At 37.9% G+C, this 18,270-nt stretch overlaps 1 protein-coding gene across 1 annotated transcript in view; it reads left to right on the top strand.

Annotated features, from left to right (window-relative positions):
* Positions 1-17,543, top strand: part of ptprfb (protein tyrosine phosphatase receptor type Fb) — a 160,595-nt gene extending 143,052 nt beyond the window's left edge. The window contains exons 29-36 of the mRNA XM_077616357.1: positions 3,453-3,572; positions 4,866-5,020; positions 8,027-8,312; positions 10,956-11,134; positions 13,407-13,533; positions 14,478-14,758; positions 14,833-14,968; positions 16,326-17,543. Coding sequence (XP_077472483.1) covers positions 3,453-3,572; positions 4,866-5,020; positions 8,027-8,312; positions 10,956-11,134; positions 13,407-13,533; positions 14,478-14,758; positions 14,833-14,968; positions 16,326-16,394 — 1,353 coding nt within the window. The 3' untranslated portion in view covers positions 16,395-17,543. The remainder of the gene's footprint in view (positions 1-3,452; positions 3,573-4,865; positions 5,021-8,026; positions 8,313-10,955; positions 11,135-13,406; positions 13,534-14,477; positions 14,759-14,832; positions 14,969-16,325) is intronic.
* The last annotated feature ends 727 nt before the right edge of the window (positions 17,544-18,270 follow it).

Raw genomic sequence — 18,270 nt, 5'->3', positions numbered from 1 at the left:
AAAGACAAACTATAAAACACACCCAAAAAAAATAATGTCGGGAAAGTTTTTCAAAATATAACCGTCACATCACCATTACTTACGAGTAACAAGGAAGCCTCGAAGGAAAGAAAAATAATTACCCATCCGTTCCATCCATCAGTATAAATATGAATATGGCGAGTCCCTAAGCGCTCGACAGCAACATAACATCGTATGTTTTAATTTTGCAACTCCGGAGGCCATCAGTCATTTAGGCAAAGCGGCCGACACGCTTTTCTAAAGGGAGCGCTCACCTCGTCATACGTAAACGCGCGTTTATTGTGCGTTCAATCACGAAGAGCTCTGTACTGAGGAAGTGGAATGTTGTGTAAAGTCAATTTGTCGCCATCATAAAACCTTGATTGAGGAATGAGCAAATTTGTTATTAATGTTAGTCATTTTCTAACTGGCGTAAAAGAGAGCTTTGAAATCTTGAGAATTACAGCAAACAATTCTTCTTTCACAAAGACTGTAGTGGAGGGAAAATTGACATATATGAAAAAAAGACTCTTTTGATTTAATGCAGAGAAGTTTTAATCATTTTTAATTCTTAATTAAGCTAACAAATCCTCTTTATGAAGTTTCAAACTGGCATCGACCAAGAATTCCCAGGAGAGGTCAAGGTCCCAAGCAGTAGTTTTTGTAATGGAGAGCAATGTTGGGCATCTATCTATGAACTTCTGACCGTCAGTCCACTCATCACAATGAGATCCCCCCCAAAAAATAATACAGTAATCCCCCAAATATCGCGGTTAATGTAGACCAGACATGTCCGCGATAAACGAAAAACCGCTAAGCAGGATCACCCCCATTATAACTACCGCAAAACATGTTTTCGCGCCTATACAGAAATACAAGTACAATTATCAAAAAGTGCATATTTATTAATTATTACAGCTATAAGCATGTCAAAAGATTTATATCTAAATATAATGTATATATTTAAAAATGTAATTACTTTAAATTAAGCTAACAAATCCTCTTCATGAAGTTTCAAACTGGCATCGACCAAAAAGCCCCGATAAGACCTAAAAAGATAGCCATTTTGACTTGAACTTTGGGAAAAAAAAAAACATATTCCTGCATTAATTTCAGTCTCTAATGTAGGTTATACTTTGGCAATACAAAATTCAACGCCTGCAAAGAGTCTCAAGATGTCTGCCATTTCTGAATGGAATTGAATATCATTACTATATGTTGATTATCTAAGTGGTCAACATAATACGTATTGTAAGGAGTAGTCAACGCGGGTAAGTGGCGCAAAGTGGCTATGGTGGCTAGCAAAAGTCTTGATTAGGTCCTAGGTGTAGAACTTGAGTTGACAGTTCTTGGGAAGAAACTGTCCTTGAGTCTGTTTGTCTTGGCTGTTATTATTTTTCACTTAAAACATCCGTTTTAGGACGTTACACACTTATTGGTAAGTGTATGTATATGTAAATGTGTATGTGTATGTGATCAGGTTTCAAAAGTGGCAATATGCATATGCCATCCATTAGTTCTCCCTGTAACATGGCTCACCCTCATGCGGGAAATTCAATCATCTGAGAGTTAAGGATTTGACTACGTTTTCTTAATCCATTTGTGGCGAACACCACAAGAGACAGACGGCTCTTTTAAATGTCAGCTCTGCACCGCATGTTTGTGACCCGACTGCACTGCGGCGCTTCCCACTCGGGTTTGCCTAATCGATAGTTGGAGTTGAAGAAGTGGAAGTGTTGCCCGGCCCTGATTTTAGCTGTGAGATTTTATAGATTCCACATAAATGAAAATTATAGGGACAAAACTCTCGTGGGACGGGTTGTTAAATGGCGGAAGCGAGCTTATCCTGATTAAAGTTTACAATCAGTAACCTTCTGTTGCACAATTTAACGTGGGGGCCGCTTAAGAACTTTGCATCGCCCAATCAGAGCTCAACTTTACAAAGTTCTTGAGGGTTTTTTGGGGGAAATCTTAAAAGTATAAATTATATCGCACCTTTCATCTTGTCCACGTTAGGTGGTCTTAACATTTGGCTTTATGAACACTTTATAGGGAACACATACGCAACTGTTTTAATGAATTTCTATCGCTGAAATAGGCAGGCCAATTAAATAGGTTCAAATGTATCGTTAAAAAAAATGGATTCAACGCAAGTATTATTGGCCATAACAGTGTATTTTTATTTTAAGTGTGTTAAGTGATGAAAATATTCATTGATAATTACATTTATGCATAAGTAGGAATACTATTACTAATAATAAAGTAACAATAGTAAAGCATTTTAATACCAAATGTTTTATATAGTGGCCTACATGACCCAAAATATATAATATGGATATCATTTAATTTTTTTTAAATGACTGATAATTTCGTTTATGCATAAGAAATTTAACAATGAGGAATACTATAAATAATATTAAAGTAACAATAGTAAAGCATTTTAATACCAAATGTTTTATATTGTAGCCTATATGACCCAAAATATATCATATGGATATCATTTTTTTGAATGACTGATAATTTCATTTATGCATAAGAAATATAACAATGAGGAATACTATAAATAATAATAAAGTAACAATAGTAAAGCATTTTAATACCAAATGTTTTATATTGTAGCCTACATGACCCAAAATATATAATATGGATATCATTTAATTAAAAAAAAAAAAAAAATGACCAAAATTTGTCATAAAGGGTTAAATCTATTTATTTTCTCTTAATCTTGACCAAGCTGCAACACATCCCAACTGACTTCGGAAACATACGCATTCCACCTTACAAGCACTTTTTGATGACAATAACGGAATTTTTACTTCAGACACATATCACATCAAAATCAAATCAAATCAAATCAAAAGCCTTTATTGTCATCATACACAGCTGCGTATAACGAAATTGGTGGTGCTACTCCAAGCTTTTCAAAGTGTGTTTTCCCAGTAAAAAAACATAAATAGTAGTATAAAAGTATAAAAAGTCACAGGTGAATTCTAAAATATTGCACAGATTCTAAAATATTACACAGATTCTGAAATATTGCACAGATTTCTAAGATATTGCACATTGTTATTGCATGTAGGAATAAACAGAAGTATGCCAACAAAGAGTGAAATGACATTGTCCTCACACTCTTCTGTGGTGCCACTGCCAAAAAAAAAGCAGACATGACAAAGGCCATGGAGCCACCTGACAATTAGTTCATTGGAAATGATCACAGGCCGCTAAAAAGACAAAGTGGCCTTTTGAAGTGCACTCCACACACATGCACCGACGGCAGGTGAGAGCGGGCATTGGTGTTTTGGTGGATGCTGAGTCTTCAGCTTTTAATGAGACAGAATGCATCGCCTCTGATCCGACCCCTCTAATGTTTCTTCCTTGTTAATCAATGCCGCCACACTTGGTTCTGACAGTCCACCCCCTCTTCCCTCTTCCCTCTTCTTTCCAAACGCCAGGTGAAGTGTGACCAGTACTGGCCGGCACGAGGAACTGAGACCTACGGAATGATTCAGGTCACCATGCTGGACACAGTGGAGTTGGCCACCTACAGCGTCCGCACTTTTGCACTCTACAAGGTAGGACATTTTCATTTTGTTTGGTTTTTTTTTGTCGGGGAACGAAAGGGCATTTTGATTTGATTGCTACCAATTTTGATGTAGTAAAAGACGACAAACAAGGAAAGCTAAATAGCCGATTACACTTTTGGTTCAAGTTTTTGGGTAGAATATGGCAGGGAATTTGTTCTCTCGTCATAAACTGGAATTCCTTCATTCATTGGCTGCCAGCATTGGCGATAAACTTGCCCGATTAGCTCGAAGAATGAGCTGTTTATTCACTGACCAAGCAATAACTTTGGCATGTTACATCTTAATACACTGAAAATAAGGAGAGCTAAATCACTTTTTGTACTGTTGGAATCGCGTAAATGTTATTTTATGAATTAGGTCATTGAGTTAAGGACTGAACTTTTTGGTATGTGGTTCCAGCTTTATCCAACTCTACAGCGTCTTTTTCTTGAGTCTGTATCCGTTTTTGCAAGATGGCGCCGCTCAATTGGCAGCCGGTGGCGGTAGCTCTTTCCGCTCTTGCTCGATTTGTGTTTTTGCTGCTTTTCAGTCTTAATGATATAATTTGGTGATTCTTAATGATCCCATATACTTTGCTTTGCGTTGTACCTTGTGATTTTGCTTTGTAGTTCTGTGGCCTTTGCGACTGTATTTTCTAACTTGTTACTATGTGTAACTATGCCTTTCCTGTATCTGCATTCTCACCCTCTTGCTACTTTCACAATGGAATTTCCCGAATATGGGATGAATAAAGTTATCCAATCCAACTTCCCTAGATTGACAAAATTCATGGCTGCTTGTAAGTTTAGCTACTGGAATAGTTTTTACTAAAACAAAGTCGGCAATTGTTTCTTAGCAAAAGGTAACTAAACATGTAGTTCTTTGTTGTGGATAACATATTCAACTGCAGGCATGATGGAACGTCCTTTATTTTTCTTAGACTATTTTGAAACGACAATTATCTGCCGTTTATTAAATCCACTCCAGCCGGAGATGGTTCTCGGATTCAATCACCGAAGAAAGACAATTCTCGCAAATGTTTTTTTTTCCAAGGAATTGAGCAGTCAAATTCGAAACCCCGCACCTTATCTCCAGCGACAGCCGTGGGAGCGACTCCAATGGAGACCTTTCCTCAGAATAGCGAAGAACCTTTGACAATTAAATCGCTGGTGCTTTTCAAATGAAAGTCGCGTAATGTCGTTAATGTGCTTTGACCTTTCACTGTCAGGAGTATTTGAGCTCAGCACGATATGTTCTCCTGGCAATTGCACCCCGAATGAGCCTCTTTCTCTGCTTTCGCAGAACGGTTCCAGTGAGAAGAGAGAGCTGAGGCAGTTCCAGTTTATGGCCTGGCCTGACCACGGCGTGCCCGAGTACCCCACTCCCATTTTGGCCTTCCTGAGACGCGTCAAGGCTTGCAATCCTCCAGATGCAGGACCCATGGTGGTCCACTGCAGGTGAGAATCAGAATGAGCCGCCATCCACGGGGAAAATTTCTGAACTACATTCCTAGTTTGCGCTACATAAAAGCAAGGAGTCCAGTCATTGGTCAAATACGGCTCTCAAATCGGATTTAGTCCTTCATCAATATAGACCAGTGGCGGTCCGTGCATTTTCTCGTAGCGCCTTCAACAAATCAATCCAACCCTCAAAAACTATTTTATGGCTATAAAACATCTACAGCTGTGACACATAAAAAAATAATCAATAAATCAATGCACAAAAATTGGGTAATATCCACTTTCTATCAGCATTTAATGATTAAATACAAATACTGGAGCTTTTCCCGGGAAAAGACAGCGATGAACGTCAATGGCGTACCGGCAAACATTGCCCGAAAATGGGGTAAAATCCAGCCGAAAACAGCATTTATTGATTAAATACAAATACTGGAGCTTTTTAGACATCAGAACCGGGCCCGGAGTACCATTTCCCCGGCAAAAATTGCACTAAAATGAGGTAATATCCACTTCCTAGCTGCATTTAGTGATTAAATACTAACACTGGAGCTTTTCAGATATCAGAACCAGGCCCACAATTGAAATATTATTTAAGAATATAGCCATATTTTTGTGTGCTATGGCAGGGTTCTAGTGGGCATTAAGTACTAAATTATTATTCACATAAATTTACTGTAAAACCCCTGTAGGTATTACATTTCCGGACAGTAGATTTAATGCCGATGGGAATGGACTGTGACACGTCCCAATGCGTGCTTGCATTCGCCACATAATGGTGATTTAAAAGGGAATGTGGCACGGTGAATATTTCCCACGCTGGCGAAGGCCAATTTCCTTAAGTAAAAGTCGCCTGGGGAACTCCAAAATGCCTGCATGTTATGCAAATCGATTAATCCCATAATTCGCCAAGCGGCCAATGGCGAGTACGATAGGCCAGTGTTTTCCAACCTTTTTGGAGCGACGGCACACTTTTTTGCATTGAAAAAATCTCAAGGGACACCACCATCGGAAAATATTTTAATTTAAAACTATGTTGTCTATATTAATAATAGTCATTGTCATCAAAGTTTTATCCACAGGAATTACATAACCCTCCAAAATGATTCCAAAAGATTATGTATGTGGACCCTGAACAACATCCGGATTGAGTGATGCAAAAATAAGTAATGTGATGTTTTTAATCGGATAATTTTATGACTTTTCTCCAAATATTATGCTAAAAAAATGGTTTGCTCACGTAGACTTTACGTCACCAAAAGTTATGCCCTAGAAACCAAAAAACTTCCGGTAAATGTTAGAGAAAAATCAGCAACAAAATCACTGTTTCACAGTTTGAATCTTGAAATAGTATAATCTATAATTTAACGTTCAATATATATGGGTTTTAACCTTGGATTAGCTCAATTTTAATCTTGTTATATCATTTTTTTCTCTCTGAATCTTACATTGTATGCAATTTTGTGGTTGGGAAACACTGCGATAGGATACAGAATGATCACAAACTTATCTTCCATCCGATCTCATTGTTTACGTATGGCTGTGAAGTTTAGCGTTAGCAAATTGCGGCGTCTTCACAAACAACCTGCCCGGAGATGACAAGTGCAAATGTGTAAAATGTTGAATTGTGCCCCAGCTGTGTCAAAAGAAGCCACAGCGAAACTAATCTTGTAAAAATTATATATGCATCGTTTGGAAGTCTAGTCTACCGAAAACTAAAAAAGAACCACCTTGCTCAGTGACAAAATGGCAGACTTTTTTTTCTATTAAATCATCTAACGGCCACCTGCTACAACATTAATAGAACTACGTTGTAAAAATCTGCGAGGCGTGGTAAAACAAGTCTCGTCAAAATAAAAGGTGCATAATTTTGACGCATGTTCTGCGAAGAACCTACGAAGAAGAAACACATTGCTTGTTGACTCAAAGGTTGACTCACTTTTTTCAAATTAATCCTCCGATAAGAGTATATAATAATAATACATAGTAAAAATCCACAAAGCCAAAAGCAGCTAACATGATTAAAGACAGTAACGCAGTAGTTTTTGTAATGGAGGACAATGTTGGGCATCTATCTATGAACTTCTGACCTTCAGTCCACTTTTCATAATGACGTCCAAAAAAGGATAACACAGTAATCCCTCAAATATCGCGGTTAATGTAGACCAGACATGGCCGCGATAAACGAAAAATTGCGAAGGAGGACCATTATAACTACCAAAATTTGCACCTATACAGAAATACAAGTACACAAGTACAATTATCAAAAAGTGCATATTTATTAAATATTACAGGTATAAGCATGTCAAAAGATTATAATGTATTAATATCTAAATATAATGTATATATTTTAAAATGTAATTACTTTAAATTCTCTACTCACAGTGATAATAGTTCCTCTCTGCTTGAAATAAATCCAAAAAATCAGGTTTTAGTCCAAGTCCTTTGTCTTCTGGTGGCCATGGGTCCATTGTCCGCAATATTCGAGGGATTACTGTATACTGTATGTTAGGAATTATTTCAATGGGATTATTACGCTTTAAAGTTGTTCTAAATATTTGAAAAGAAAGTATTCTAAAACACAACGTGACTCTTTCGTAGTTTAAGTTGAGTGCAACTGTTTCAATGGTATTATTACGCTTAAAAGTTGTTCTAAATCTTTGAAAAGAAAGTATTCTAAAACATGACGTGACTATTTCGTAGTTTAAGTTGAGTGCAACTGAATTGTACTTTATTTATCCACTATAAAAAAAGATTGTTTGAACCTATAATTCAATCTTTTCGATACCACTAGAGGGAGCCTTTGTCTATAACGCTATTCACATGATGATGATAACAGAAGTGTAATCAAAATAACTGGAAATGGATTGGACGCCTATCACGTCAATGGCACCAAAATAGGACCAATCATGTCCACCTCCTTCTACTGCAGCAAATGAGTTACCATCTTAAAATACTTGAAAAATGCTCATGCAATAATACCGTCTTGATTCCTCCGCTGTACAGCGCTGGCGTGGGCCGGACCGGTTGCTTCATCGTGATCGACGCCATGCTGGAGCGCATGAAGCACGAGAAGTCGGTGGACATCTACGGCCACGTGACCTGCATGCGAGCCCAGCGTAACTACATGGTACAAACCGAGGACCAGTACATCTTCATCCATGAGGCGTTGTTGGAGGCGGCCACCTGCGGAAACACGGAGGTGCCGGCGCGCAACCTCTACGCGCACATCCAGAAGCTGACGCAGCCGCCGACCGGCGAGACGGTCACCGCCATGGAATTGGAGTTCAAGGTCGGTGTAATAATGAAGTATGGATGGACCAGAAGATCTGGCCAGCCACATTGTTTTGTGTAGCTCGTGAAAGTTAATCATATTGCTTGGACTTTATGTTTCAAGCTAAAATTCAAATGAAGATTATCGGTTTATGGAGAATATTTATCTTTTTTGCCTTTAAAAAAAACCTTTTGAAAATCCAGATAATTAAACTTTAGAAAACTACTCTTTTTAATGTAAATAAAAATAACATATATTTCTGTTAGTATTATATTTGCTGTCTTTTGATTTTAAATGTTATAAAACGATTCAAAGATAAAAGGGAATTATTTAATGTTTTCCACTTTTTAAAAAAAATATATAAAATGTCATCTTTTTTATCCCAAAATATATCTTCTAAAAATTTGAAAAATAAATATGACTTAGAATGCTTACCCTTCTTTTATTTTGCAATTTAATTAAAGAAATAGAACATTCACAGTTTTTACTTAAAACACCCAAAAAATATATATTGAATATTTTCTCCTTTATATTTATTACTTTTAAATGGATTAAAAGAACTGGATTAAAATCCCTGAATGAATATTCAGTTTTTTATTGATCTAAAATAATGTTTATTTTAGCTTATTTTATATATTTTTAGATTTTACAAAATAATTGTTGAACTAAAAACACAGAAAAAATGATTAAAAATTACAATTATTGATTTAAAAGGGAGAAAATCAGGAAATTTAATATACATCTATACTCTTCATTTGAATTTGATCCTAAAACAGAAAGTCGACACTCATGATTTACTTTCCCAGGCCACCCAAAACGATGCGGCGGGCCAGATTTGGCCCCCAGGCCGCCACTTTGACACTAATGATTTATAAAAAAATAACTAATTTAAAAATCAAAATAGAAGAGACTACTTACTATTAAGAGGCACAAAAAGAGCATTTGAACAAAATCTATGAACCATCAAAAAAATCAGTGAATTAATTAGTAATTTAATTAAGGCAATTTAGATGTTAGACATAATGACCCTCTGAATCAAAACATAACAAGTACGTGGCCCGTGACAAAAAAAACAAGTTTGACACCCCTGACATGGGGAAACACGCCACATAGACATTGTTGGCGTTCAAGGTGACCCTCGGCAACATGCACAAAACACACACACACACACACCTGCTGTTTGTTTGGTGTGATGTCATTACACAGTTTTTTTTTCCCTCCCAGCGCCGCCGCTATGACTTTTGCCTCGGTGGTGACCATGATGCATTGTGTTGGAAGTGATAATAGCGCCGGCCAATGAAAGATGGCTGGAGTAATCGTGTGGTGTTTGTGTGGCGCAAGGGTCGCAGTACACACACACACTACACACACTACACACACGCACACATCCTGTACACAAACTCCTGGCAAAGCCCGAATGCCCGTATGCACTCCTGCGAGTCCATCTGCCATGGAAAGCACTGCCAACTTGCTTCTGTCACATTTCCATGCAAACACTTTGTTAATATATTCCTTAAAATACTGCTTTGAAATTAAAACCTGCTCATTAAAACGGGAACGCGACGCACAAATGCATCATCAAATCAAATTGATCAGCCCTCATCTCGCTTTTTCATGATTGCCGCCACTTTTCACATCAGATATCATCATTTCATTTGGAAATAACCCACTCTAATGAGTCCATGGCACATGTGTGTGTGTGTGTGAGATTTAATTATTAAATGGCCTCTCTTGCCGTTAGCTCTCAGAAAAAGAAATAATTAGTAAGAAAACATCCATGGCAATCTGACTTTGGCCTTGACTCTTTTTTGGTATTATGAAGAGTGAATACATGATGGATATATCATTTTTTTTTTAAAGAAACATACTAGATACGTGAATCTTAGGATGATTAGATCCAAAATGGCGGCATGCACGGGTGCAGCGGCTCTTTGCTCTCAAGTTCGCCAATTTCATTATACACAGGTGTGTATGATGACAATAAAGGCTTTTTTAATTTGTATTTTAGAAGCAGTGTTTTCTTTTCTAACAGTGATGGGTTTTAGAAATTAGAAATTATCAGTATAAGATGAAAAAAAATATTTAAAATACTTTTTGGGTTAAAAAATACAGGAAGAATTAATCTCAAGACAATATGTTACATTACAAAATATTACCAAGCCTAATGAAAGTAAAAAATATTACATTGGAAATTGCAACACTGGACACTAAGGACAAATACAAGATCAGAAAAAAAGTTTTGAATAAATATATTAGAAAACAATGAAATATATCACACCAAAATATGCCTAATTATGAAATGGAAAAAAAAGCTCAACCGTGGGATGACTAAAAATATTGTATACGTAGTAGAAATAAGACAATTTGTTAAATTACAAAAATATCACAAAGCCTATTGAATGTAAATGTTTTTTTAGACCTTTGTGATAAGGCTCCTATTTTTTTCCAGTTAATTTTTACATGTCCAATTTAAATAACTATAATCAATCTTCAAAACAATTCATCACAGTGTAATAATCCAGTAACTCAAACCTCATCACCACTATTGAGTTTAAACATAAAATCAATGCATTACATGTACGGATTTAGCTTTAGTGATGAGTGCCCCCTCTGGCTAGAAAATTAACAGCACTTCTGGGTTGTTGTCTCTCTCCTTGTTAGCGGCTGGCCAATTCCAAGGCCCACACGTCCCGCTTCATTAGCGCCAACCTGCCGTGCAACAAATTCAAGAACCGCCTGGTGAACATCATGCCTTTCGAGTCGACGCGCGTCTGCCTGCAACCCATCCGCGGCGTGGAGGGCTCCGATTACATCAACGCCAGTTGCATTGACGGCTACAGGTACTGCCGTCCGTCCTCCCCGCTTGATCCCCGTTGCTTTGAAATTCCTCTTTTGGCTCTCGTTGAGCTCCTTTGTTTCGCTCTTGTGCCGACTTACTTTTATTCGCTCTTTCATACGCTCGATCCGCCATTGCTTTCCTCATCTTTCCCTTTCTTTTCCTCCTTAAAACTGTCCTCTCCTCATGTATTTTGGATTGGATAACTTTATTTATCCCGTTTAATAAGCAACACGCTTATTTATTTATATATTTATTCATGTATTTATTTATTAACTTACTTATTACCTATCTATTTATGTCTAAAATGCCTTTCCTATTTATGCATCCTCACCCTTGCTACTGTGACAATGAAATTTCCCAAATACGGGATGAATAAAGTTATCCAATCCAATTTGGGAAATTTCGTTGTCACAGTAGCAAGAGGGTGAGGGGGCACTTTATCTACGGCACTCGTAAACGAACAAACTAATTTAAATTAACTTGGATAAAAATATACAGACACACTCAAACATACGTTTAATGTAACTTTACACAAAACTGAATTCTAGTTTTGTCTTTTGTTTCCTTCGTTTTCCGGGTTAGTGGTTTGCCACGCCTCCACCCTCACGTTCGCTATCGATGGACTGTTTGCTGTTGTATTGCCTTCAAAATATTCCGAAAATGATGCACACAAATGTCCTTACGATAGGATAACGCACGACCACTTGCCAACGAGAAAGTCTTGAAAGAAAGATCACGGGAGCTTCTTTCCTTAGAAAGAATAACAGGAAATGCAATAGCTGAGCTTCCCACGTATTGATTGTGGGTAATGAAGTTTTATTCTGAGAAAGGGTGCCATTGGCTATTGGTGTTGTGTGCACGAGTATACTTCATTACCCAGAAAGCCCTCTTTTTGCCCGCGCATGTGCGTTGTGCGTTTCCTGGTCGAAACTCGTCTGAATAAATCGTTCAGTGCTCATAGATATCTGTAATAAATGAAAGAGATGCAGCAAAAAAGACATTGCACTACAATGATAAACAGCCTCTCATGTCATGGCCACCTGGCTTGGTCGCATCTCGAAATTTTAATTGTATCACAAGCGAATTATTCGATCAAACTTTTCGTCGTAACACGAGCATGTTGTATTACGAGGTACCACTGTACTTCCATTTTCCCTTCGTGGATTGTGTTGACATTTAATGATAGTGGAGATGTTGCATTGAATTATAGATGAAAAACATTATTTTCTCTTTTCCGTCTCCTCCTTTTATCCGCCCTTAACCATTTTATTCTAGTTGGTCCGCCCCATACATCTCTTGGAATCTCCTCTCCTTCAACATTCTCCTCACAGCGTCATCTCTCCTCGCTCTGATGTCTCCTCTCGCAACAATATGTTGTTTCTTTATTTGTGCAAGGCAAAAAAAGGGCCCTCAGCACATTCTAATCTCCCGGTTCCACGGTAGCATTCTTCTGCCTGCAGTGCCTTCATTAGCTGCTCTGCGTGTGTGTGTTTGCGTGTGTGTGTGTTTTTTTTTCATGCACTTACATGCCAGCCTGCCTCCTCCTTTTTATATGCACCTGCCCACTTCAACATGTGTCGCATGTACTGTACATGAGTGTGGGGTAATAGCGCCACGCACAGGCAGAGTAGTGACTGCGAGATAAGTAGCATAGACAGCCGGGAAATGTTTTTTTAATTCATAATTATTTTATTTTTTATTTTATTATTTTTTTATTATTTATGTTATTATTATTTATGTTATTATTTAGTATTTATTATTTTATTTTTTTATTATTTGTTTATTTTATTATTATATTATTATTTATTTTATTATTTATTTATTTTCTTCCCTTGGGCAAGCTTTGTTTTTCTAGTACTGGGCTAGAAAGAAATTCAAGAATTTGGTTTTAAAGTAAAGTAAAGTATTTCGAGGCTTGTTTTACCCAATGGACAATATTTGGGTTATTACATGGACATTAGGACTGAAAGATGTTTTATTTGAACAGTGGGATGTGCACATCCGCAATGTGTAAAAAAAAATGGGCATGCAAACTTTTGTTTTGCTTTAAAAAAGCTCCATGGATACCATTTATAAACAGAAATCTTCATAATTCATAGATGAACCCCCTTAGTCTGGATTAATAGGTATTATATGAATACAATGTGATCATAGCTCGTCAAACAGTCTTCCCAAACAGAGCCACATTTTGGGGAACACCTGTGTTTTGTCATCCGCAGCCTCCTTTCTATTCTCTTTCATGATGATTTTGTCTTGTTTGATTGTGTGTGCAGACAGCAAAAGGCCTACCTGGCCACGCAAGGCCCACTAGCCGAGACCACCGAGGATTTCTGGAGAATGTTGTGGGAGCATAACTCCACCATCATCGTCATGCTTACCAAGCTACGAGAGATGGGACGGGTGAGGCGTGAACAATACCTGGTGCACCTCATACATCATATCATAGCGTAACATCTCATTGCATGGGTTTATTATTGGATGCTGTGGATCTCAAGTCAATGCGCTGCTCTATATTTACCACTTTTCATTATTTTAAGTAAACAACCTTCTGTAACTGGATTTTTCATTTTTAGCTTTAATAGTAGTAGTAATAGTAATACAGTCTTCTCTCGTTTATCGCGATCTCACTTATCGCGATTTTTTTCTGCTATTGATTATTTATTTATTTTAACTTCATAAAAATGTGAAAATCCACGCTGAAACTCGTAAGCGGAAGCCACTCTTGCTACTGAAGAAAAAATGTGTGTATGTATGTATGTATACGTGTGTATGTATGTATACGTATGTATGTATATGTATGTATGTATACGTGTGTATGTATGTATGTATACGTGTGTATGTATGTATACTTGTATGTATGTATGTATACGTGTGTATGTATGTATACTTGTGTGTATGTATGTATACGTGTGTATGTATGTATACGTGTGTATGTATGTATACGTGTGTATGTATGTGTACGTGTGTATGTATGTGTACGTGTGTATGTATGTGTACGTGTGTATGTATACGTATGTATGTATGTATGTATGTATACGTATGTATGTATACGTATGTATGTATGTATGTATGTATACGTATGTATGTATACGTATGTATGTATGTATGTATACGTATGTATGTATGTATGTATACGTATGTATATATGCTGCCTTTTTTCTATTTTTGTTTTATCGGAGGGATTTGTAGATGGATGAGAAAACACAACTCATAGTACATAAAGCGATATCATGACCGAGATGTTTGTTGTCCATGGGGATACTAAATGCTAATGTCTTTATCGAGTCGTCTTTCTGACATTGATGGACGATCGGAATATGCTAAATGAATTTGTTACACAACAGGAGAAGTGCCACCAATATTGGCCGGACGAACGCTCGGCCCGCTACCAGTACTTTGTGGTGGACCCCATGGCCGAGTACAACATGCCGCAATACATCCTGAGAGAATTCAAGGTCACGGATGCCCGTGATGGACAGTCTCGCACCATCCGCCAGTTCCAGTTCACCGATTGGCCTGAGCAGGGCGTGCCAAAGACCGGGGAGGGTTTCATCGACTTCATCGGGCAAGTCCACAAGACCAAGGAGCAGTTCGGACAGGACGGACCCATCACCGTGCACTGCAGGTAGGAAGCCCGATTATAAACCAACATTTCAACAGCGGAATTACCGCCTCACCACTTCTCGTTGCCTGGCGCAGTGCCGGCGTGGGCCGCACCGGAGTCTTCATCACGCTCAGCATCGTGCTGGAGAGGATGAGGTACGAAGGCGTGGTGGACCTCTTCCAGACCGTCAAAACGCTTCGCACCCAGCGACCTGCCATGGTGCAGACCGAGGTCAGAATTTTTCACATTTTTCCCATTAGACCAGGGGTAGGGAACCTATGGCTCAGGAGCCATATGTGGCTCTTTCCATGGGTGCGTATGGCTCTCCACTAACATGTGAGGTAAAACAATGGAAATCTCTGGTGCGAAAGCTGAGTCCCAGACGCACTACTATGGCATTGACGCTACTTCTACCACCACTTTAATCATAATTTACTTTTTTATTACTCTTCTGCATGCATGCTATCATTAATACTGACTTATTAGCATATCAGCATAACAATGTTGTACTTTAAAAGTGGTGAAATGACCCAAAAAAATCACACATTTTCATGTATTTTTACAATGGCTCTCCAGAAATAGCATTAGAAAATATGAATTTATGGCTCTCTCTGTCAAAAAGGTTCCCGACCTTTGCATTAGACCCTTCAATATATCTACGACGTGATGACATATGGTAAATGTACAGACGCTCCCCTACTTACGAACATTCGAGTTACGAACAACGGTACATTTTTTTTCTTCCCCAAGATGGTGCCATCACGCGGAAGCCAGTGACAGTAGCTCTGTATATTCTTATGTTTTTCATGTTTTACAGCCCTTCTATCTTTTTTAAATTACATTTTAATATTTCTTAATACATTCCTCTTTACTTTACTTTGTACTTTATACTTTTTACTTTAACGTTTTTACAACTTTCTTTGTTCTGTGAGCCTGGCTTCTTTCGGCTACTTCTTGTAGTGCTTCTTTCCGCCGCTAATACCGACGCCTGGCGCTGTGAGAGCTCCGCTCACTCAGCATCTACCTTCCTCTGCCCAGTTCGTTGCAGTGCGTAAGTGCGTGAACGTATCTCCAGTGCGCAAAGAACATTTTTATCATTAAATATCTCGTGCATCCATTATTCAATATGGTTGGTGAAAAGCGAAAGGCTTCTAGTGAGGGTGGTAGTGCAAGGAAGAGGCAAGCCATTTCATTTGAAACGAAAGTGGCAATAATAAAGAAGCTTGATGCGGGTGAGAAAATGGTGAGCGTTGCACGGGCATACAACTTGAATCGTTCGACGATCGTTCGTTAAATGTTTTTTTTTCAGTACAAACCAATGCAGGTTACTTATACAAGCCTTAAACATACAAATGCACTTATATAAACCTTCAATATACTTATATAGGCCTTAAACATAAAATATAGCACTGAATCAACTTACGAACAAATTCAACTTATGAACAACCGCTCGGAACCTAACTCGTTCGTAAGTAGGGAAGCGTCTGTAATGTCATTTTTTTGATTCGAGAATTATGCCCCGTCTTTTCCTTAGAATTTTCTCAAACTACGAACAAAAGAGACGTATTTTAACGGGTGTTTGTCACAGGACCAGTACCAGCTGTGCTACCGGGCAGCTCTGGAATATCTCGGGAGTTTCGACCACTATGCAACGTAACCACAGTCACCGAGGTCGGACCCTCTCAGGAGTGTGCCAAGTGTCCCATCTCAGCCACCATATGCCCCTAAAAAAAAAAACAAAAAAAACCCATCTAACCCTGTTACTGTAAGGGGGAGGCACAAAAGACAGAACCAACGATGTGACTTTTTTTGTGCTTTTTACGTCTTGTACAGTCGAGCGCCACCTGTACCAACACTCATTTTTATGTTTATCTTTTAGTCTACTTTTTTATTTTAATCCCTCTTTTGTTTAACATTGTGTCTTAACACAGCTCCAGTGCTTTTATTTTCATACCTGCTACTTTTTAAAACTTTTTATGTTGTATTTTTTTTGTTTTAAAAAGGGGTACTTATTAGCACAACGATGCTAGGTTAATCCTGCGGGTCAGATACTTGTTTGCGTTGTCGTTATCGCGCGCTCGGGATTTAGTTGGGAATACAACAGCAACGGTTTAAAGAAAAAAAAAAAGAAAAAAACCTGCCTTTTCACTCGCCATTTCCTCGAGGACGAGCACAAAGTGGTTAACGCTAAGCTAAGCTAAGCTAAGCTAAGAGACAACGTTTGTGTGTGTACAGGAAAGCAAAGCACACGGCTGTGTTTTTCTGCAAAAAAAAGGCCTTTGTACAGAATGGACCATTCCTCCCAGATGTGACACACACACTTGATTTTATTTTATACAGAAATATAACTATAAATATAAATATATATATATATATGATTATATATATGTACAATGACGCATAGGTGTACACACAGCTTATCTTGTTCTTGAGAGATGCCGTTTGCTGTATCTACTGTTCTACCTTCTACAAAAAAAATGGACAAATAATGCAGCACAAACCCTCGTGTCGTCGCCACACGGCGAAATACACACACTAACAAAATGGCCACCACGGGCGCCTACGCTTGGCGGCGGATGTCGTAGGAGTTGAGGGGGGGCTACCATGTTCATTTTAATATCTTGTGATTGCATTGTGCTGTAGGGGATCCACCTGTTGTACAAACACGCACAAAAGGCGTGTCTGTTTTTCTATTTGTTGATAAAGAAATTGAATTTAAAAAAAAAACCTGTTAACGAATGAACGCTCAAGTTGTATAAAAAAAACTCGATGTTAATAAAGGTATACAATTGGGTTTTTGTACAAATATGTTCGACATCATTATTGAGGTTATCGGTTTTATTGTTTTTTTTGCAATCGGTTTGAGTTCATTTTTGTTTGGGAATTAATAGTTGTTTAGTGTGCATTCTACTTCCATAATAATAGTATTATTATATGAATGCTTATGAATGTTATTGGTTTAATATTGCCTTTGGCTGTACAAAGTATTTTAACTACTGCCCGCAGTTATGTGTCTTAAAGAGAAAGTTATTTGCTAACCTTGTCTTTTATTTTTGAAAGCAGGCTTTATGAAATGTCCAAGGTTGGATTTTTAATGAAATTGACACCATCTGGAAAAACAGGTCACTGTTTGAGAACATGTCATGAAGCAGAACGGACTAATGAGCAGATACAATTATTTGCGCATGTGTACCTGACACTCGATGATTGTGGTGAGTAGAACAGAACTCAACATTTAATATTGTGATAATCTGGCAGGTGAGTGGTAAGTGCCTCAGTCTCATGGTTCTTGGGTTCTGGGTTTGAGTCCTGGTTGGTCCTTGTGCCTTGCAAGTTACCAAATTTTAATTTGTTCCTCAAAAATTACCATGTATAGTAAAGCTTTTTTTTTCGTGAAAAAAACACCATGTATAGTGAGGCTTTTTTTCGTGAAGAAAGACCAAGTCTAACTATACTATGTCGTTTTTTTTTTTAAAGAAAAAAGCCTTACTATACTATGTGTTTTTTTTAAGAAAAAAGCCTAACTATACTAT

The sequence above is a fragment of the Stigmatopora argus genome, chromosome 12, assembly GCF_051989625.1.
Source record: "Stigmatopora argus isolate UIUO_Sarg chromosome 12, RoL_Sarg_1.0, whole genome shotgun sequence".
NCBI lineage: Eukaryota > Metazoa > Chordata > Actinopteri > Syngnathiformes > Syngnathidae > Stigmatopora > Stigmatopora argus.
This window is presented reverse-complemented; position numbering and strand designations above follow the sequence as displayed.